Source organism: Athalia rosae, chromosome 4 (genome assembly GCF_917208135.1).
Source record: "Athalia rosae chromosome 4, iyAthRosa1.1, whole genome shotgun sequence".
In the NCBI taxonomy this organism is placed as follows: domain Eukaryota; kingdom Metazoa; phylum Arthropoda; class Insecta; order Hymenoptera; family Athaliidae; genus Athalia; species Athalia rosae.
In genome coordinates this window covers 17,559,868-17,583,256 of record NC_064029.1, presented here as the reverse complement: position 1 = coordinate 17,583,256, position 23,389 = coordinate 17,559,868, and the positions used below count along the sequence as shown (strand labels likewise).

At 43.7% G+C, this 23,389-nt stretch overlaps 1 protein-coding gene across 6 annotated transcripts in view; it reads right to left on the bottom strand.

Annotated features, from left to right (window-relative positions):
- The window catches only part of LOC105688785, a 148,062-nt gene that overhangs the window by 63,672 nt on the left and 61,001 nt on the right, over nucleotides 1–23,389 (bottom strand). For 4 of the 6 annotated variants that reach the window (XM_048654851.1, XM_048654848.1, XM_048654849.1 and 1 more), the window contains 2 exons: nucleotides 19,250–19,397; nucleotides 15,203–15,331 (listed from right to left, as the gene is read on the bottom strand). In XM_048654851.1, coding sequence (XP_048510808.1) covers nucleotides 15,203–15,331; nucleotides 19,250–19,394 — 274 coding nt within the window. In that variant the 5' untranslated portion in view covers nucleotides 19,395–19,397. Of the gene's footprint in view, nucleotides 1–15,202; nucleotides 15,332–19,249; nucleotides 19,398–20,720; nucleotides 20,743–23,389 lie in introns of those variants that run through there. The other 2 variants (XM_048654852.1, XM_048654853.1) reach the window with 2 other exon arrangements.

The following is a 23,389-nucleotide window of genomic DNA, read 5'->3' as shown; positions in this document are numbered from 1 at the left end:
GCGACAAAAGATCCTCCCTCTTATACCGGGTATTTCTACACGCTCGAAGAATCCTCCTAATCTAAACACCGCGTACGTGACTACGTTCCCGGGATTTTCAACGTCAAGATTTCAACTGTATGAAGTACGAGGAGAAAAAGGCGACGAGGGAACGCGAAGTGTCAAAAGATGAAGCGCACACCTCAAGTTTTACACTCTAGTTTATAACGACTCTTCTAAATAGGGGGTAGGGATTTTCTTTTTTCTATACCATTTTTTTTTTTCTTCCCCTATTTTTTTTCTCCCTCTGTATTATCCGCCGAATTTATACGAGCATACGTGTGGGACACGGGGGCACACGTGTGCCGCGTTTTCCTATCGCAGGATACCCTTATATCCAATCACGGAACGCGCAGTTATTGGAATTTTCCTGCGCGATGACGCGACGCCTGAAATGCAATACTTGTCGTGCCGCGCCGTTATTTCGTGGGGTTCCTTTCCCCGAGGAAAAAAGGAGCTCCAGTTCTCGAATTTTAGGTGAAATCCGGTTACGCCACGGAAATAAAAATCCAAGTGGTTGCGTTTAGAGAAGAAAAAAAATCAACGATCTTATCCGCTGTTTTTAAAAAAGAGCGAAAGAACGCGCGGGAAATAATTGACGACAGAAACGAAGGACGGTTATTTCGGGCCTATATACAGTTATAGTTATGACATCAGTTACAGCCGCAGCTACGTTCCGCACGATAACTAGCGGCGATAAATCCGAAGCCTATATACGCGCTGTGCGACTACAATGACAGATGCAGGAATAATTCAAATGATAATCTTTTGATGCCGGTAGGATATATCCAGATGATAAACTAACTCGGCGCGTTGCGACGTGTAGCTTGAAAAAGCTTTCTTCTTTGTGAGAATCGCTCCTCTCGAAACAACTGGGCGCGGGGACCGAGCTTACGGAGAATCACGGTGTTCCACCACATCCGCAACCGCCGCGCAATCCGTACATTACCTTCTTCTGAGCTGTGTAAGTCAGCTTTTCAAACATTTTAACGTTATTAGATTTGTTAGAGAAACCGGATACCGAGCTCCGCAAAGAACGGAGAGACAAGAAAAAAACTAACGACGGATTTTTATCGGTCCTCCCCCCCAATTCTCCGAAGATACGTGTCTCGCATACGCCGATGGAAAGGAATGCATCTGGTAAATTTTAGCCGAGATAGAGGGACGCGATGCACGGAGCAAAAGAGGCTATCGAACCGCCGCCGTCGTCCGATTCAGATATCGACGCGTATTCCAAAATAACCGTCCATTATCGACTCCGAAGCAGTTTATTATCCGGCAGCAGTTTACAGTTTTTCCTAGCTTTTGCTTTTTGTCTTTGACGTTTTGTTTATTTTTCCATTTCCTTCGGAAAACTAACGCGCGCGACTTTTTAATTAGCACAAAACTGCAACTGCAGCGGCGGCAGCAACTCGGAAATTCGAGCGAGCCGATGCCCGCCGGGTGCTTATAGTATATTATACAGTTTCTGTAGTCAGTTTACAAATCAAGAAAAAATAGCCCCACGCGTGCAGCGATTCAACGTTCAGTTCAGTTTTTTTTCCCCCCCGCTTTGTACGTACGTCTACGCGAACGTGGATAAACAGCTCATCGCTTCTTTTTACAATCTTTCAGCTCGGCGTTCATGTTTCACAATTTTCATTCTCGATTCTATTCGCCGGACGCACAGGGAAAATAAAGCCCATTCCTACAAACGAATAGGTATACACGCGGAAAATTCTTAGTTACCGTTACAGAAAGAAAAAAAAAATACCAACGCTGAATGGCTGAACTGTACCTACGCGGTGCGCTCAAAACCTCGTCTGACCGTACGCTGACTCTGACTACTCGCAGCGCCTCCGCGTACGCACGGGTTTTCATTTCTTGATTTTCGCGTTCTTCGCGCAACGACGAGAAATTAAAAGAAAAAAAGGAGAAAATATTCGCGATACGTTGACGAACGTTGACAACCAATTTTATACGGCGAATAAATTTTTTTTTTCCTTTCAATTTATCATCGTCGGAAATGAACAAATTTGAGAAAATTTTATTTGCCGCTAACAATTACGCCGTTGTACGTTCTGGAGCGTACGCTCCTTTGTCAACGGGCTAGAGAATGTTGAAAGATAAAAAAAAAACGAAAGAAACAAACAAAAAGTCAAGTTTAATTCAAAGCGAACGTTAACTTGATTTCTGCAATTCCTACCCCCTGCTGACCGCCCCGGTAGCCTAGGCTTGTCAAAGGGAGTCGGCGAAAGCAGGAGGGGGAGAGAGAAGAAAAAAAAAGAAAAAAAATATGGCAAAAACGGGAAAACAAGAGCGGTCTTATCTTACGGACATTTATGACTCTGTCGGGCTGGGCATAAATCGTGTGTTATACAGGCCCTGCGGCCCAATCTAACTGACGGACGGCATTGCACCACCTCACCACCTTGCCACCTCGCCACCTTGCCCCGCGCTACCTCGTACCGCACGCGGCCATAATCATTTCATACACAATAGTTCCGCGCTCTCGGAGCAAGGGTCAGGCAAGAGTAATGGTTGCAATTTGTACGGTGTCCGCCGGGCGAGAACTCTCCGCTATGCGCGATACACGCACACACACACACACAGGTGTGCGGCTACGTTATTCCCACTGACCAGTTATACGGGGTCCATACTAGGCGTTTCCCGCATTTCGGGGACAAAGTATGTAATCACGGAAGACGCGCCACGCATTCTTAACGCATAGCGCGTGATGAAACGCATCCCTCATCCCGCGATCCGTGGGAAATTAAAAAATTAACAAAAATATTCGAAGAAATGTCGGAAAGTCGGTGGGGCGTGTACTCGGAAAAGTTGGGTAAACGTTGCGGTACGATACCGCCGTATGTCTAACGATTTAGGTCGGTCAATCGCGCCACGTAATTAGACGGAAAAAATTCCGGTCATGCGAACAGCATGTTGCTGCCGTTGAGTTAGAGCCGGAGTATCGCGTGCCCCGGGTACAAATTTTCGAATATATATACGGATGTCCAATCACGTACACCGCAAACTAACGCCGCGGTCCAATCAAAACTATCGAATGTCTCCCAGGACCCAATCAGAGCGGCTTGTACAGGTTTATTTAATCGCACGCGATACATTCGAATGGAAAATCGTGTGGGCGGGGAAAAAAAGGATACGCGGTTGCGGATAGTCGATCGGATAATTTCCGCTCGATTTTTGAAAGAAAATTTCGTACGGATTATTCACGGGGATTTTGATATCGCGAGCGTGTGTTACGTGCGACAGAAGTAAGCGAGGATATCAAGCGGAGTGTTTGACTCGTTTGTCAAAAAGGTGTCAGGTATAGTCCCACGATTTCACATATTTTCTCGATAAGCGATTTCTCAAGAGCGTTGCTTTTTGTTAACTTCGAATTTTTCGAGATTTTTTTTGCCCTGACGGATTCGCGCGGAGAACAGTCGAAAGAAATTTCCTTCGCGTCGAAATCTAACACGGAGGTATCGTGTACGCGTAAATCCAAGTCGCCATTTCATCCGACACACGATTCGGTCGTCTGAGAACGATCGCCTTTTCTCACCTTCTCGGCGACGTCGTGCGCGCACTTGAGCCACCGACTCGTATTTGTCAACCCCGAGTAACGCGCTACACGCGCTTTCTCCTCTTAAGCTTACGCTTTTCCCTTTCATACGATATTGATGACTGCTTTCGCAGGTCAACCGTTTTACCGACGAATTCGAGAGCCGGTGACTCTCCAAATTTCGTCCGATCGGGATCGGGAAGGTGGACAAATTTGTTCGGGCGATTGGAAAGTCGGGCGGCCTTCTTTTAATCTGTGAAGAGAAAAAAAAAAACAGGAACCGGACGATTTCGGCGGGGAAAAATACCGAATGAGCCGAGAATTGTTAAAATAAGAAAACGACCAGTCATCATAATTAGGACGAAAGTGGGTTGTTAATTACGTAGAGAAGTGTCTCGCTCCGTATACTCCGAAGCCCAGGCTCGTGCTACTCGACTAATTAGGTAATTCCCGCGGCGCTCGTAGGTCACCAGCTTAAGAATTCCATTCGCGAAGATCCTCTTTTTGCTAGAGGTCCTCGGTTTCTCTTCTTCTTTCTCCTCCGCCCTAAGGTCGAGGTATAGTCGGGTGGGGTTATAAGGAGAATTGCTGTAATAACGGGATTCGGAAATCGAGCCCGAATGAGCCGCTAGCTACGAAAAACGGGGAACGAGCCCCGCGAAGATGATGGAAAAGGGCGGGGACGAGAGAGAAATCGAACGGCTGGCTGAACGCCGAGGAAAAGGGGGGGAGAAAAAGGAGTAAAAAAAAAAGACAACGGAACTGGTCAATCTTTCGACTGAAGAAAGATCGGGAAAAATTTGACAGCGGCTCTCTAAGCCCAAAGTTCGTCTAAAAGGGAACCCCCCCCCCCTCCGAAGAAAACGAGAAACACCTGACGGCAGCTTGTCCCCACCGATAAAAAGCTCTCGCGGAAAATCCGCCGTCCATCGACTGTCCTACGGAATGTCACGAGCGTATGGGTTGTACGTACGGTAAGGCAGCTCTGATACGCCGTCTATAAAACACGTGACAACCATAAAATAGTCGCGCGGTAAATCGTCTCTTTTGGGGAGGTGCGGGGGTGGGACAAAAAAATTCCGATAAAGAAATAGGAGAAAGAAGGGGTCCTACGCTCGCGTGACGGCTACCGCCTAACCCTCTCTTTTTCTTGAGGCACCACCCGGAAACTAATTTAAGTTCGAGAATCACTTTGTATTTCGATTTATTCAGATTCCAACGGAATTTCCCATGAGGTTCTCTCTGCAGCAGCTAGAGGCTTCCTCCCCTAGACGCCGTCCCTCCTTTTTTTTTTCGGCTCAAGCCTGAGAGCGGACCCTTCGACATCTCTCGCGATATCGCCTCAAATTTTTCCCCGACCGGTAGCTTTTTTCATCTCTACATAAATTTGTTCCTTTTTTCTCCCCCGTATTCTTTCGTTCGCGGGATAGGATTCGAGCGAATGACCCCTTCGAACTAAGGAGGTGAAAATAAAAAGAGAAAACTTCGCCGAGTTAAAATACTTTTGCGATTTTAAGTCATTCGTTTTTCCGCAGGATTAACGTGGCCGCGTGTGTCACGATTTTTTTCAACGACTAGCGTTCGACGTATCGACAGTTTTAAACAAGAGTGGAAGTTGGTCGGGTATTTTACGGTGGAAAAAGCTATTTGATTGGCTATATTTCGATCGTTCGAACTTCATATTCAATTCTCTCGGTGTGACATAGCGTGTCGCATCCAATGTTTCCATCTGTTGTGGCGTACGGTAGTGCAAAGCTTTGCAAAGTCCATTTATGACGATTGTTTGAAATTAAAAACTAACTTTCCGGAAAATAGTTGATGAAAAAAAAAACAAAAAAAAAACTCATCGAATTTTAACTATGATTTCAAAACGTATTCGAAACAAATTCGATGAGAAAAAGTCTAATGACGGTGAAATTTTTCGTAGCGTAAATTATTCGTTTTTTTTCCACTTCGAAAGCCGGCGAGGTGGGCAAACCTTATTAAGAACGTCGTCCCGGCAGTTTAAGGTGGTGAAAAAAAAAAGGGGGATGGAAAACTAAGCCAAAAAGATAAGCACAGTTTGTTAGGCTCAGGAATGAAAATCCCCTCGGTTTTAACGGGGTCCGCATGCAAAAATACAGTACAGCAGCAGGGCACCCTTATCGTACCGTCAGGGCGGACGGTGGCGCGGTGGTTACTTTATATAAAAATAAAGAGGAGAGGAAAAAATGTTTAAAATAATGCGGATGTATGAATAAAAAATAAAGTTACTGCACAGCAGCCACCGTGCGCCTAGTTTTTCAATTTATATGCGATTATAATACACCGTTCGCTCGCACTTCTTCCTCTTCATGTTTTCTGTTCTACTTTTTTTCATCATCCTTCGTTCGCGTGTGCGGTCTTTTTTTTTCTATCATTCTTCCTCCTCTTCGTTTTTTGTTTTTTATTTTATTTTTTTTTATCCTCATCCCGTGACTCGGTAATCTATCATACTTTTCGCTCCGTCAAGTAGCGATGTCGGAAAACGTGGGTGCGGGAGTAGAGAAGTTACGGAAGAGGGATGAGTATAAAGATGGGGACAGGGAGTTAGACGAGATGCTAAGAGTGGTAAGGGTAAGTTGCCAAGTAACTGTATACATGCCACATCATCTGAGAACTTTCTCGTATATATATATATAAAGACGACGAAACTTCCCCAATATAAGATTAGCGCGTAAAATTAAGTAACTGAATATCTCCGACTTTATATAGCATATTTGTATACCCGGTGTATCGTGTACGGGTATCTATATACACGCGCCCGGTTTGATCAGATTTTTATTATGAGAAATTCCTACGGAAGGTAAAATAAATAAATGAAACGTGGGTAAAGAAAACAAAACGAGAAACGAACTCGTTGTTTCGGGGGTGAGATTTATGGCGGATATACATGTATACATACAAAACTGATGGAACAGAAATTGCGGGGGTGGAAACAGTTCGAGTATCGTTTCTGTATATACCTTTTGATATTGACCGAAACGGCCTTATTTACGATCGTTCTACCAATACTAACTTATAGTTCAGAAACGGGATATAGAAGTCGACCTTAGGTAAGCTACGTAAAGAGGGGTTGAAACCCCTCGCCCCCCCAGCCTCGCCCCGCGATACAAGATGCCTCCAGCAATCGTCGATTTTACCCGCTCTTGTGTTTCCGCGAACACCCAGCCGTAGATAAATGTGAAAATATTGGGGTGAGTCCGGGGAATGAGAGAAAGAGAGGGAGGAGAAAAAAAAAAGAGAGAAAGTGGATCCGATATATAATATATATTTTATAGTTCACTTTACAACTTTGAAAATTTCCCTATAAAAGTCGATTAATGGTCGTAAAACGGCACGTATAATACCTACTCCTATATATGTATGTATATAGCTTATGCGGTAGTAGCGAGTGACGCTAAACGTAATAAAATTATTTATCGCACCCCGTCGCTTCTATCAAAATCGAGTCTATCTAATCGAAACGACCGACAGCAGCAGCAGCTGCTTAATTTCTCACTCCGTTAAACAAGAAAAAAAAAAAATAAAAAAATAAAAGCAACTTTAATTCGTTCGAAATTAAAATTCAATAAATTTATCTCGAGTCGGGTACTGCGTGCGCCGGGGTGTATTCACGTGTGATATAAATCATGCATTCCTCAGTGAATTTCGAAGTAGGTACGTCTGCACGGTCTCGGAAATTCACCAAGTGCAGCGGCAGCCATGGCTACTTTCCATTCCCCGTTTCCCGGCCTCTTTGTTTTCACGTGCCGTAGTAGCTGGTCCCCGCTTTTTTTTTTTTTCTTTCTACTCTGCTTTACAATCGCGCGCGATAGCTTTACAGAGAGAACATTGCGAGAGCTTAATATTGCGCTGCGGCAAGGACCGACCGGTCTGTCCGATACTAAAATCACTGTTAAAACCCACCGCTAACGCAAATATATCAGCGCCGAGTCGAACCTGGGCTGCCGGGCTACGTGAAACGGGAACGTAGAGAGAAATAATCTCTGACGCGTGTAAACTTGAGAGGATCAAAATGGCGAAGGATGGGGAAAAATAAAATAAAATAAAATAAAATAAATTATCGCGCGTTGAAGTACTTCAACTTCAACGAGTGATCTCACGGGCTAATTAATTAAATTCGTCACCAGTTAACGCGGGTAAATATGCCACACTTTGCATAATGCACCTCCGTCGCACCGTATATATATATATATACGCGACTCCTCGTGCCGCGATATTTCCTCCCTTGTTTTTGATTATTATAAGAGAGACACGAAAATATTCGAAATCCTCGGAGTTGTGCAGTGCGGAATATAACGCAGTATGTAGTTAATGTGCAATCAAACTACCGACGGCAAAGGGGATACGGGATTTCGTCTCATTACCGATAACGCGACTCTGTTTCAAGACGACGACACCGCTAATTGGGAAACATTAATTAATTACTCAACAAGTAACGTGATTTCATAACTAACCCCCACGTTAATCGTATACACACTTGTGCGCGACTGCGAAAATTCTAACCGCATTTTTTTTTCATACCTCATCGTCTGGTTGCGGCACACAAACTTTTCACTTTTTTTTCTTTCTCTATTTCTCTAGTTCTATTTTTACGGATTTTTGTGCAGTTTTAAATTTATTCACCACATACGTATGTGTGTTAATTATTTTCTTTCCTTTTTCTTTTTAATTTCTTCTTTTTTTTCGTTGGCTTTTCATACGACCTGGTAATATATAAGTGCTTTTTTTTCTTGATTCCCGTTAAAGTCAGACATGATTTCAGAGCAACCCCCTGAAAAAAGGGAATAGAAGAAAAAAGAAAAAATGGTGGGAAGTTTTCAAATCTGCCGTTCGCAAAAGTTGTCCGACATGATTCGGTGATAGGTACATTTGTTGTGGAGTTTTTTTTTCGTCTTGGTAAATTTCGTGTCTCGGGATTATTAATACGATGACGTCGCGACACATCCCTACGCGACACGCACAGTGATATATTCCAACTTTTCAACGCGTATCAACGAGGGCAGTGATCCCTTTGAAGTTAATCACAGGCGTCTTTTATGGTAACAGATGTTACCGCTAGTTCATCACATCTGGTATCGTGCATTTTATTTGTTTGGAGAAAAGGTGGTTCGTTATTAACGTTATTGCTTCAATGCGAGAGATCTTCCAGTTCGCTCTACGAACGTTGATACAGAAACGTTTAGAGATTGAAAAGTCGTGGGGAAAAACGGTATCTACTGTACTTTAACGCTGTGTAAAATTACTGCCGGAAATTCAACGTGATTATGCAGGTATAAAATAAATGATGATGAATTTCGCGATCGGGGACGTGTGCGCGGTAAGAGCTTCACGTACCGTACCGTACCGTACCGTACCGTACCGTACGTACACTATACGGATACCTGCAGTACGATGTGGAAGGAGAAAAGAGCAGCGAGCAGACGGACGCCCGGGCGTCGAGGGGGTGGAAGAGTAAAAAAGCGGGATGAATGTAGTCGAGAATCGCGAAAGCCAGGATTATATACCCTCATGAGTTTCAGCGTCGGCTTTTAGCGCGTATTCAGAAGAACGGACGGGAATCGCTGGATACGATATTTTCTGCACTACGGTACAGTAGCCGGAGGCCGCGAGACGTATTATGAACAAAAACGAGCAACAGTCGGTCGGTCTTCGTCCAGCGGGACTCTCTTCAGGACTCGGCAGGATTAAATGCAATCGTATCGTTGGAAAACTACCGATAGTAAAACCTTTATTTTCAGCAATGGTAGCCACTGAAAGGATTTATTTTTACGATCACCCTCCGCTCTCATATCGTCCACGCGGTGGACCCCGAGCTGGAACTAACGGTTAAGTAAAACCGACCCGGGGTGTTGTGAGGTCAGTTTTCATGCTCTGCGAAACTGCGAAACTGCGAAACTTACCGCACACCGGACGGTTCTGATCGACGGGATCAATAATTCAATAGAATTCGACTTTTTTTCTTTTCCTCTTTCCCTTTATTCTTCTCTCTAAGCATATCAATTTCGTAAAATTCTTGTAAAAAGAAAAAAACAAACAAAAAAAAAACCCTCCGGAGACTCGTTCAATATTCTCAAGACATTTCTGCGAAAGAAAACTGGGGTACGTCGATGATCTTTTTTTTTTTTTTGTTCTTCACCCCGACATTTTCCTCTCCGCGATACATATTTTTTTCCTTTATATTATTTTCTTTCTACTTCTTTCCCCGTAAAGCTGTACTTTCTTCGCTCCGACTCTTCGTTTTTCGTGGGGCAGTCGAGCGGTAAAGAGGTGCGCAATATCACAAATAATTAGCTTTATCATTTGCACACTTTTAAATGAAATTGAAAAAAAATAAAGAAAGGTGAAAGCGAAAGTTCGGCGTAGCGAAAGGCGAATCATTCTTACATTAGATCTCTGTAACATCAGATCAAAGATCGTTTTTCCTCTCCGCTTTTTTTTCGTTATTTTATTTTATTTTTTTTTTTCCTATCACCGGTTTCGTTTTTTACTTTCTTTGGCTAAATTTAGAGAGAAGCACTCGGGCAGAAATATAATGTGACACGTCTAATTTCGTCTTTTCGGTGTATATTCAACGTTGCCTAGCACTTCGTTATAATATCACGTGGCAATGACACGGAACATACGTATATCTAAAAGAGCATGAAACATCAATAATTCGAGTATACGCAAGTGTAGATGAAGAAAAGAGAAAAACTCTTCTCCGTATTAAACGTACTATACAGAAATAATAAGATACGGATCCCAATTATTATTCTGCCTCGACGACGTCGCGACGACTGGTCCTGAAATTTCACCGAACGGTATAGAAAAAAAGCGAATAGCAAGAAATTGTTTAATTGGCTCGAATCGAAAGTGACGCGCGGGTATTCTCGCGTAACACTTGTCGACGGAGTGGCGGATAACGCGTAGAAGTTGTATGAAATTTCAGCAGAAATACGTTTTTGACACGAGTTGAATCGGGAGAGTATAACTAGTGAACCAAAAAAACGCAATCGCAATCGACCAGAAGCTACGAAATTGGACGTTTTTAGAAGCGAAAAAATAGTGGCCAAATAATTTTCGTGCCTAATTACCTAATTCAATTATTATCGTTGATTATGCTGAGGATTTTCTGATGGGGTTACTTGGAGCGAATCGTTGGACCGAAAAATTGGGCAGACTTTTATTTTCTTCTCTTTTTTCAACGATGTTTTCTATCGCAGAATTTTGTTCCGTGGCGCGTTTCAGTTGTAGCTCACTCGGTCGGTGGCACGCGGAGTTGGCTTGATCTTCATCGCCGTTGACGGACGGGTGAATCATTCGTAGTGATCTTTTGAGACGTTTCAGAAGTAGCCAACGGCGAATCTGGAACGTTAGACGTAGTCTAGGTGGGATGATTACGTGAATTTAGGTTCGGGTACATAAGAGCTAGTTGAAATTTCGCAAGGTTGAAATTTTCAAACGACGTTTCTCTCCGGGAAGGTTAATGTCAACGGTCGCTCGTTATATCCCACTGTTGTCGCCTCTCAGTCATCTTCTTTACCTTCGTGTTTTTTTTTTTTTCTTTCTCTTCACTCCACTTTGACGGTCTCGCATGCACCTTCCCGTTACGGTACTCGTGCTCAAACTTTATACATCTCGTATCGCGAGCCAAAACGTCTCGCCGACTTTAAAGACGACCACCCGAAACGCGTGACACGAGCGCGAAGAAAATCGAATCCAACTCATTTTATTCTCGCTTTAGAACCCCTCTGGTAATAATAATATCCGATCGAATTAGAGGACGTATAGGACATCCGAGGAGGCCGAAAAGGATTTTTGGTCCGCTACGGGTCATCGTCTTTGCCGAGATTAATTGGATCGGGTTTAGAAGACCTGCCGATTCGGTACAGTATATATAGCGGGTAGGAAGTCCCGACCCTTGATTTCGGTATCGGAACCGAAGAGAAGAAAGGTCGCGTGGACCATACGTGATGTACGAAACTCCGCCGGATAAAGTCCTGTAGGACGATAAATAATTCCTTCCGGTGAAAACCGCGCGGGCTGCACTCACACTCGCCACTTTCTATCCCTTTCGCCTTTCGGCGGGTCGAAGATGAGCAAAAGATGGACAGACGCGCGTAGCCGAGAGAGATAAAAGAGGGAAGGGGAAACCGGGGTTGGAGGAAACGTGGGGGAGACGCGCGACGTGCCGGGCGCGAAGGACGGGAACAATACGCCGCGACGACCGTCGTTTGATTTAAACCCGGAGGATCGGGACCAGCTTGTGGACAGCGAGCGTAAAAGGGACGGACAAAGCAAAGCGACGCCATGGTAGCATGTGTATTAATAAAAGTCCCGGTAATCCTACAGGATCAGAGGATGACGGCTGCTACTGCTGCTGTTGCCGTTACTCCGGAGATTTTCCTACCGTCACCGCGCGCCGTCGCCCCGTCATTATTACACTGCACGGCGAGCTCCTCTTATTCCTCTCCCTTTGAATTTACATAAATGGAACGAAAAAAGAATTCTCTTTGATAATTACAAGTGTGACTTCTTGGGTGGCTTGTACTTTGCTTTTTTCCTACTTCTTCCATTCGGGATTGTGTTTCTCAACCCTTTTTACTCCCCCCGCAGCGTTGGGACCCGGAGATCGACGTTCTTTTACACACACTCATCGGATAGGTACATCGAAAATCGTCATCCGTTGTAATCGCGCTGGGTATAAGAGTATTGAATCGTCGTTATTTCCAATATATCGAAAAACGATCCGCTCCGTTCGATGCGATCGGGCGCGTTTTTCCGCCGTTGAGAAGGATAACGAACCAACCACGTACGTAATGCGCGAGGGGTTTGGATCCCCTAGAAGCGAACGGGGGGGGGGGGGGGGGGGGGCCGGAGGGGGATTTTATTGCCGTTTATTGCCAGTAGCCATACAGAGACCTTATCAATCCCCCGTAGAGATTTGATATCTTCTTTATACCGTGTATATAATGTACAATACGACATAGTGGTACCTATACGGGGTGTTCGATCTGAGATATACTTTTTACCTTTTTTTTTTTCCCTTACCATCTACGTTTTTCACCAGGGCTTAATCATACGCGGAAATAACTGTGCCGGGGTAGAAAAAAAAAGAACGCGACCGACAAATCAAATCCTTGTTCGTATCTCTCGAAGTTAACGTAAAAAAAGGTAAGACGCGATATCGCCGATATGCAGTATCCGCCCTCGTTGTGTTTGCAAAAAAAATATGGAGAAACAAAAAACTAAGAAGGCTCTTGCAGCAGCTGTATATTTTCTGGATATTCCATAGCTGCGGTTCGAAACAACGTCGGGCAAAACCGGATCCTTCCGAATTTCCGGGCTACTTTCCAAGAGGAGATATAGAAAGGAAAAACAAAAACAGGCAAATAAAAAGAAAAGGAAGGGAAAAAAAAGCAGCATTCTTTTCCCCGCAGTTTTCCTTCCTATTTCTCCTTTCCTTTGCCGTTTTATTTTACATCGCAAGTGAACCAGTTTCCCCGATACATCTGTCGCTGTTACCGTGGCTGCCGCTGGTACCGGGCATATATCTGCGTCGCGAGAACCCTATAGCGTGTTATACAGGCGGGATATATGGTCTGTTCCAGACAGACGAACAGTTTGCACTTTTATCGAGAAAATAGGGGGGAAACGCAGGGTAGCCGGGATATTCCCGCACAAAAATCGAGGACAGCTTCGGCAACTAGTCAAGGGGCCGCACCTATGCAGCGCGTTCCGTGCAATCCTTCGACCGCCAGACTTTCGAATAGAGAACTGAAACCGTCGCGGATAGAGGAGAGAGAGAGAGAAATAGAGAATGTAGAAACGTGTCGTGTGCGGTGGTTTTTTTCTTCCTTGATTCTCTTTTTACGTGTACGTACGTATATGTGACGTGAAACACAGTTCTTGCATTAGCCGGAAGAAAGGTTTGCGGCAAGTAGCTGCGAGGAGGAATTCTATTCGAAAAATTCAGCCGCCAATGTCACGTGAGCGCGACGGTTACCCGGGACCACCGGGGTGGTTTCGCACACGTGTTTGTCTTATCCGGCGGACGTGCCACTTCTGGTCAAAGCGTGATCTTATTTCGCCAAGCCGGATTAGGCTCTTCTCCCGATTCACAAAGCAACTTCAACCCCCACCCCCCGCTACCTTCACCCTTCAACCTTTCCTTCGTCATTTCTACTCCCTGTACCATTCTCTTTAACCGTCCACGCTGTTTCTCCGTTACTTTTATCTACAGATTTTTCTTTTCGCCGAACGGATTCTGCGAATGCAAAAAAATTCGACTTCTTTATCATTTTTCATCTCTTTTGTCTGGATTTTTTCTCCCCGTCTCAGGGAGATCCGAAATTGCTCGGACATCGAAGGGTCGGCGCGTGATCTTTGGTTTTTCGTCCTTGCGAAAATAATGTAGGAAAATCGTAGTCTTCGATTTCACGCGTCAGCTTAATTCTCCCATTTTACGAACGTCCTTTTACTTCGTCCTTCGATCGAAATACGCCGATAGATTTCGCGGATATAGACTCTGCGGTAGAATTAATTCCGGACAAAAGTCCATACAGAAATGAGAAATGAATAAAAAAAAAAAAAAAATATATAAAGGATACGGAATGTAGAGGTAAAAAGGGACTCCGTTGCGTCGTCGTATTGATCAGACGCACGGACTTTCAACTGACCATCCCTACAACCCGCTGTTGCCGCGCACGCACGCACACAAACACGTAGAAATTTATTCACAGTACCCACCCCGTTCGTATATTCAGTCACAATATGCCCGTAGAAACACTAACGGATTACACCAGTAAAAACTCTGTACGCGTATAAATTTCTGTATAGGTATACCGTAGCTGCACTTGCCGGTAGAAACTGCTGCTGCCCGAGGTCACGGCTTTGCGCGTCGAGTGAAAGCTGAAAATATATTTCCTATATTTCTCTCCCTCGCTATCCCTGTACCACCTCTTTCTCTAGCTTTGCGCATCCAAACTGAATTACCTTAACTACGAGCTATTCGGAGTGAAAATAAAAAAATTGAGGTGAAAAAGTATCGTTAGATTAGCCGATTTTTCAATAGTCCAACATCGTCGGTTGATCAATTGATGAAATTTTCTTACAACGCGATCGTAAGAAATCAGCGGAATAGTGTTCGGATGTTTTCGACGCGTAGTCGTAACGCTTGTCTGGGCATTGTTTTGATCCGTTGTTTGGAGCGTGTTGACCTTTGGCGTACGTCTACTGGCTGAAAATTTCATTCCGTAGTTCGCCTCGCTGCGAGACACTTCGCATTTACATTCATTCGAAGTTTGGCTCACGGCGATAGCGGTCGTAAATTTTACGTTCTCACGTATCACCAGACGATTGAGGAATTTATTGTTCCGAAAATCGAACGTTAACAATAAGTTGAGCTATCGGTTGTAATTAATTGCGCAGTTTGCGGCGACGCGAATTTGGGTAAGTGAAATTTTCAATCACGATAATTCCATCGCTGTGACTCGATGAATAATTGCGATCAAGCGTTCCGATCTAATTTTCGAACGTCTTCTTCGAGTTCGTTTTTCGTTCAAGTGTTAAAATGTAGTGTAGTAGTAATAAATTGAAGACTCGCTATACACTCACATAAGCACTGGGGACACTCACCGAGTACCTGACTTAGGACAGTTCGGCCATCCTCGCCGAGGCAGGCACTACGGGCATCGAAAGGGTTGGTGAATTGTACGAAGGCGTATCCCTTGTGCATGGAAATGCCTGCAACAAAAATCAGGGAAAAATTGGTGAGCGTTCCATCGTTGGAGGTTTGTACAAACTTCATTTCTTAGCTCTCGTGTAAGATCGGCTGGAGCTTAGGGATTTTGTACCAGAAGGAAAAAGAAAAAAAAAAAAAGAAAAAAGGAAACAAATAGGGCACGCGTTCCCCGAGGTGCCGGGAAATCCAGCCTTGTTTACACCACCTTTTTTCTCGACCATTTTTGCGCCCTTTATTTGCCCTTTTGTTACTCAATAAGTCCGATCGACGATTCTTACCCCCACGGATTTGCTGAACTCGTATTGTTCATGGACCTTGATTTTCCGTACGTAATTCTCGTTGCCACCGAAAATCGAGCGACGAAGTAATGAGAAAAAACTGGGAATATCGTACTCGTGAGATGAACATTATTTAGAAAATAAGTTCTTGTTTGGGGTGAGTTTCCGGGAACTCTGGAGGATGTGAATTTTCAAGCATGTGTAGTCCGCTCTTATACCGCCATGAATTTTATTTCGCGGAGGTCGAGTACTCCGAGTCTGAATTGTTTGTCCCTTTCAGTTAATACCGTCATTGTATTTTCCCGCGTTGCAAGTAAGTTTATTTGAAAAGTATCTCTCCCCCTTTTCTGTGCTCGCAGTCGACATTTTCCGTCGACCTTATTGTCCCTGCGCTTTTTATCAGAGGCATGAACCGAAGTAAGCTGTTTATCGGAGGACTGCAGGCGTCGGGGGTGTCCGGCATTAATCCTCTCACCCACTGCCTCCGCCATACCTGACTGATAGTCGCCCGCCGTTTCTCCCCTTTATTCCTCGACGTCTCCGGGAAAATCTTCGCCCCGCATAAATTACATGGAAATTATTTACTCATTTTCCCCCTCTTGGATGTAAAATGTTTATTCACGGTCCAGGGGCACGATATTTCAACTCGATTCAAGAGGCGGACAAAAGACAACGAAAAAAAAAAAATGGGAAAGTAGGTGAACATCGTCTTCGACGTTTCCTAATTCTAATCTTTATTCATGTTCGCCGTTCGTGTCAAACTAAATCAGAATTTGACGCACGTCTGCCTCCTGACGTTTAGCTGTCTGCTGCAGGGGTTAGAGACTCCGGGTCGTGAGACGTGCGAGCCGAGAGATCGCAGATAATGTTGGGGTGTTTGAAAAATGGTAGCGTGACGTAAGAACAAAAAAAACAGTATTGTAAATCCATGCGGAGAATAATGCGGGTCCGGATGAGATATTCCTAGCGATGTGATTGTGTTGTATCTTTTTCTTTCGTCTTTCGGTTACCCGAATTATTCATCGTATCGTTATCTTCGCGCTTCGTGCAGCTAGTAGACTCGCGAGGGACGTGCGTATACTGGAGATTCGAACGGAAAAATATAGAAACTAGAAAAGCTCGAAAGGATTTTCCATCGTATTTTCTATTTATATTTAATGGTAAATCTGCGAAAAGCATACACACGTGGCAAATATTGAGATGCGCTTGCGTGCGTGAAAAGGATAGAAGGATGCAAAATCGCGAACGCGTTTCCAACAACCGCATGTAGAGAAAATCCGGTTTTCAGTTGAGAAGCGCACCACACCTACTCTAGCTAGACGACCGAAGTGCCACGAGATTTGAATCGAGATGAGATCGGTATACGACAGGAGCAGCTGCCTCCTCTCGCACACTCCGAATACGGAGAGCCAGAGATAAAACAGGGGGGGAAAAGTTATTAGCAATTTGCAAAGATTTTTTTTTCTCTTATTTTTTTGAAATTCTTCCTTTTTTTTTTATATATTTTCTCATCCCGCGTTTCGGGAGTCGCTTAAATTCAAATTAACCGTTGTATTCGATTTTCATAAATTAGGAAATATTTTCGACTGCTTCAAAACTTTATTACACAATTTTTAAATCACTTCCCCGCGTTATGTACATATTTGAAAATTCTTTTTATCATTTTCGTTCATATACATTTATATTCAAATGTATACCCGAACGAATCTAATTTAATTTGATTCTTTTTCCTCCCTTTTTTTCTCTATCGTCCTGACGATTCTTCTTTACGATTCGAAATTCATACGTAATCTTTTGTCGGTCTTTATTCTCACCTATAGTGACTCGCAGTTTCTCCTGGGGGGAAAAAACATCACAAAACTGAATAGAGAAAAAAAAAAAGAAATCAAAATCAGTCTAGAAATCAAAGTAGAACAGCGAGCCTCTCGCATTCAAAGATATTTTCCCTCGCCTATTTCCATTTCGAAGGGGGCGTTCAACTCCTGTACACCAGAAGGAATAAAAGTGGTGAAATCACTATAAAAATGCCGTTATCTCGGCGTGACTGAAACACGAAGTTGTGCAGGGGAAGAGAAAGCGTGACTTTGCCGAGCGTGGGTGGAACGTGGAGTCGGGGGGGAAGTGTGGGTACAGAAGAGCAGGAGCTTTTCTGCGTGGCGACTGGACGGTGTAACACAGAATAGTGCACAGGACTCGCGCTCCAGAGTTTATTTCTCTCAGCTAAGCGCGTCCCTTTATATTGAAAAGCGAATCAAATCTCCACCGAGTTGTTGCGCTGTTGTTCTTCTTGTTGTTTCACCCCCTAACGACGTCCGCCACCCGTTTCGCCAACGTCGCCCCCATAAAATGAGGACCTAATATATGACCGAGTTCCAAATTGTATATCATAGGCCTGTCAACGGGTGAGTGTCGCGCCCACTTTTTGAATACGCGAACTCTGGAAGAAAAAAAAGAAATAAATAAATAAAAAACTACGAATCGAGGTAGAACTTAACCATCTGTAAAACGAATCGCACAAGCGAATTTCTATTTCATCTAATAACAGATGATTTGCGTGGACGGTGTGAAATTGAAACGTTATCTGGGATTCAGCGATATATACCCCAGTCTAATAGGAAGGAAGGGGAAGCCAGGGGGGGGTTGGTTCGTCGGTTTGGATATGACGAGAATCGCACTTCCCTCTGGGTATAGGCAAACGAGAATCGGTGTGGCAATGTTGATTGCAAATCCGACACGGTCGGTCACGGTAACCGTTATACAAGATCTACGTACCTATATAGGTACGTTTGCGTATATGTATGTACATTGTACATATACATATATGTACAGGTATACACACGACGTCTCAGCGACACCGCTAGATACACCCGAGATTTCTGACTGCGAAATTAGTCAGCACTGTACAAGCGTTGTTCCCTCTGATCCCATAGAGCTGACCGAAATATTCAAATGCAGAGTCCGCGAACAAGTATAACGTCGGATCCCATAGCCGCTCGTCCACCTACTCGTTCGAACGGAAATTTTATCAAGCTGCGTTTTTCCTGTCTTGATTTTTTTCTTCTAGTTTATTCCTTCATCTCGAGGAATCGCGGCACCGTGTCACGTATACCGATACATTGTGCGTGGGAGAGAGATATCAACCCTGAGAGTTAATGCGGTAACCCTTCCAGCTATGATCGATCAATTTGATCTCGGAATGTCACGCCTAAACGGAGCACGTAATTGACTGGACGTGACTCCGTGGTCGTGCTAGAAGCGAATTCCCATATACACTGACCTGTTTGCCAATTAACGGAAACTAGGTAATCAACGCATCAGATTCATGGGGGTATTACGCTCAATGGAATAGAAATAACGGAGAGGGGTGTAGAATTTCTAAAATACAAAAAAAAAAAAAACGAAAAAGAAAAATCAGATCAGCAAAATTTCATCGTACGTGTATTGTCCGAAGTTGTGCGTGAGAGGAATTGGTCGTGAGATGGAGTCGGAAAAGCGGAAACGGATATCTCGGTCGAGTTTAATTGGAGGGTAAATATTTAGCTCGAGTTGTTGAAGAGAGTAATTGCTTTTGGCGTTTCTTTCGAAAGATTTTTGTTAAAAAGTCTCCGCGGTGCGCTAATAAGACGAATAAACAGAACTCACCGGCAAGACGCCCGTAGCGTTGAAACATGCGTTCAACGTCGGTTTTACTGCATTGAAAAGTGTTCAGATTCCCAACAAACACTCGCGAATTAACCGCCTGTGGATCCTGGGAGTTCGTCTGGTTACCCACTTTGCTCATCTTCATTTTCTGAAACAGATAAAAAAAACGAATCCTTTCGATTACACGTTCGATGGAAAGACGGTAAAGAAAAAAAAAAAAAAATTAGAATCAACGCATCGGGTGACGACTTCGAAACCACCTGCGAGTAAAATCGGCGACTTATTATCTCGTTATTATTTTGCCGTCGCCCCAATAGGTTTTCGCGTCGTGAAATCCACACTCGATGATATTTACGAGGACATAGATCGTCGGAAACCACGAGCTAAGCAAGCGAAGATATCCCCGAGCTTCTGGTAACGCGATATCCGTATGACGTTACTTAGGTATGTGAAACCTGGGTGCAGCCTAGGATACACCCTGCCTATCCGGGATAGAGAATAGATATAGCTACGCAGATAACTGCCGACCGTTAAGCGGGTTTTGTTCGGTATCGGACACGTGAGCCTCCTCCCCGCGTATGCATGTTACATATTCACGTTCCAAATTCCCCCCCCCCCCCCCCAGCGCGTGGCGAATTAGACGTCGAAGACCGAAATGTGCGAGCGTTGTTTCCTTTTTTTTCTTTTTTTTTTTTCTCTCTATTTTCCGATCGGCTGATTCATTTTCGCGTAGATATTTTCCGGACAATTGATTCGTTCGCCTCTGATTATCCGGCCGGTATAATATCGCGTGCGATTCTAGATTTATCACGCTTTCGCAACGATTAACAAATGTCCCAGATGTTTGAAAGCTGTACGCCGAAAATTCCCGGTTGATCGATACGGTAAAATTGAAAGTAATTATCGACATGCGTGCTTGCGCGGCTGTCGACCGTGGAATGAACGATTTCCTGATTCTGGCCATTGGCATTAATTTCCGTGTGCGTTACGGGGTCCGCTCGTGTTGGTTTTTGAGCTCGTTCCCTCCCCCCCCCCCCCCCGCCCCCCATTTTTATTTTTTCCTTCTCTTTTTGCTCCAATTTTTTTTTTTCACTCCGAACGATTCCGGGCATTAAAAACACACCCCCCGAATAGCAATAAAGGGTTTTTCGTTGTTATTAAAGAGGGTGGGCTTCACCAACTCGCCGATACCAGCAACCACGCGACCCGTGTATGTAGATACACGGGCACATTTGTACATCCTACGTAACAAAAACTAACCCCGTTATAAAGATATCATCTAACTTACCCTTCGTTTACGTATCTCGATTGTATGTATAACGCGACTTCCGGTCACTGAGTACAACGCGAGTTCTTTTTTTTTTTTGTTTTTTTTCTTTCTCTTGGCATGTTATTTCAAGCTTTTTTACCTTTGATATATTTTCGCCAATTTACAGTAACAATTTTAAATTAACTTAAGATTTATACGTACGGTTAATTATTGCTACAGAGAGAAGAATCTTCCAGGGTACACGTGTACAGCTGTGCGATTTGTATCGTTTTATCAGAAGCTTTTGTTGAAGTATGTACGTGGGTATAATATGCTCTAATCTGTACCGCGGTTAGCGAATGTAAATATAATTTATATAACAATTGGTCCGGAAATCACCTTCGCGAATTTTGTATGTATTATTGTACACGGTACACCGTGTGCTATATACGTACAATTGGAATTTAATATGAAATTGTATTACGACTCCGTCCGTTACGCTGCAGAGAGAAATAGAGGAGAATTTTGTACAGGTGTAGCGGCGTGTGTAGCACGAGCGAATTTATAGTTGTATTTTTTAAAATTAATTAAGTTATATCGATGTGTCAGGGATTTTCGCAATATTAACTAATAATATACCCGCTATACATCGGTCTGCATCACCGAACTGTATGCAGTCGCGAACGAATTACGCTAGCTGAGGGTGTGGGGGAAGGGGGGGGGGGGGGGGGGGAAAGGTAAAACGTGCAATTCGCGATAGGTAATTTGATATCGTCGATGGCGTTTAATTAAATCGCAATAGGCGCAATTGATTGCTATTTCTTTTCGTTTTAATACCTACCATCGAAAACCACGGGTGTACCTGTACGTGTGTGTGTGCGGTGCCCGTGCACGCGGGTGTGTATATTTATATATCCACCAGTGACAGATTTCAATTATAAATTCTAACCGTTCCAACTTGCTCGTTGATCCGTAAGCGCGATTTATATCTGGCGCATCCAGATTTTGACGATATTCACGGTATACCATCTGCAACACCAGCTGTAATCGTAAAACTAGAATAGATATATAATCGAATCAAGCTTTTACTGCGCCAAAATCCATTGCTTCTCAATATGCGATGTAAACCCTGCTGCACATGCACTTCGCACGGTTGTGAAAAAAAGAAAATAAATAAATAATTTATCGATCGGGAAAAATTCGCTCTCCTCGACGGGGACGGCCACACATCGAAATTGTAGAATTTATATTTTGGAATCTTGAAAGGTTCGCTAGACACGAGCGACCAACTTTAGGGCGGAAGGGTTCAAACCGACCTCTTAACCGAATCGAATGAATATTCATTCTGTCTTCATACGAGAGACCAGAACGCTAAAAGGTTAAGCACGTCGTATTAATTATATGCGGTTTACATTATTCATAACCGGTGGATATATGTGATGTGAAAAAATGAAAATTTGACCAAACGAAATTTTTCTCTCGCAACTGGAGAGCTCGTAGGGAAAATCCGTGAAATTTCGTGCTCTAGGAAAATATATTTTGAGTTTTCGTTCCGCTGGTGGAATAACAGCGTTAAATTTTAAGCGAACCACGGCACAGGATGAGCTTGTGTAACGATCAGTGTTACGGAGGATTTTGGATGCTTTCCAAAGTAACACTGTAGATAAATTGAAAATTTTTATCAACATTTTCCGTGGTTTGAATTTAATGCTTTACGCGTTTTCATCCACTTAGGTACTTAATGCCCACCTTATAAAAAACGAGTTACGAGTTTGATCCAAATTCAAATCGAGTTGCCGCCTCTTATACGCCGAGGATTTAATCTTAATAAATACATTTTGGATTATATTATAATTCTTGAAAAGCTAAAATTTTCACACCGGGATAAACTTCGGAGCGGACAGATGGGACGGTCTCACCGATCGTTATCAAGTCGGTTATAATCTGCCGTCGCTTTTCCTTCGACTTTATCTTTTAAAACCCGTTCGTCTAGAATTGTACGAAATACGCCGCAGTCGCAAAAGGATTAAAATCGTTAACCGTCGCGATCGAGGGAACGCGGATACCCACCTACTCGCTACGGGTGTAAATTGGCGAAGAAGAGAACTGAAAAGAGAGAAAATAAAAGGGGAGATGAACGGAAAAATACAAGAGTCGATTGAACTACTCTTCGGCTATTGACACCGATTAACTTTGAATCGATCAAAGTATCGTCGCTTCTTTTCGGGCGTCCAGCCAAGCAATGAATCTATCTTGTAAGCGACTGAGAAGAACACTCTCGCGAGTTACACGTACGCGCGACGTCGAGTCTCCTCAGTTCAATTTACAACCGGGGCATAAACACTGGTGACGAAAATGCCTAGAATGAAATGTAGCAGGTTACCTATCTACCTATCCTATATCCCCCTCCCGTTCCATCCTACCCACCTACGGCTTGGTCTCGACGTGATAAATATTTTCTCTACCGGGCACCCTCTGCCACCCGTTGTTCACCGGTAAAACAAGTCCGCAAAACTATTCATTCCAATTTTCAGCCTCGACGGTATTTCCAAGCTTGCGTATACGTACGTACTTGCTACCCGCGCACACACGCCTCCGTACACATAAAATAGTAACTCACGCTACGCAACGCGATGCAACAATTCGATCCGTTCTTCAAAGAAATTTATTACCACTCATAATTTCTCAGCTGCAAACGTATGCGCGGAAAAAGTAGAAAAAGTATCAAAAAAAAAAAGTAACAAAAAATTGTACAACAAATGAATTATTTTTCTTCGAACGCGTTATGGAAAAAAGTGTTAGAAATAAATAAACCAACGGGTAATTCATGTGGATAAAATTCTACGACGAACGGCAGTGTTAATAGTAATAATAATAAGAGTAAGATTGAT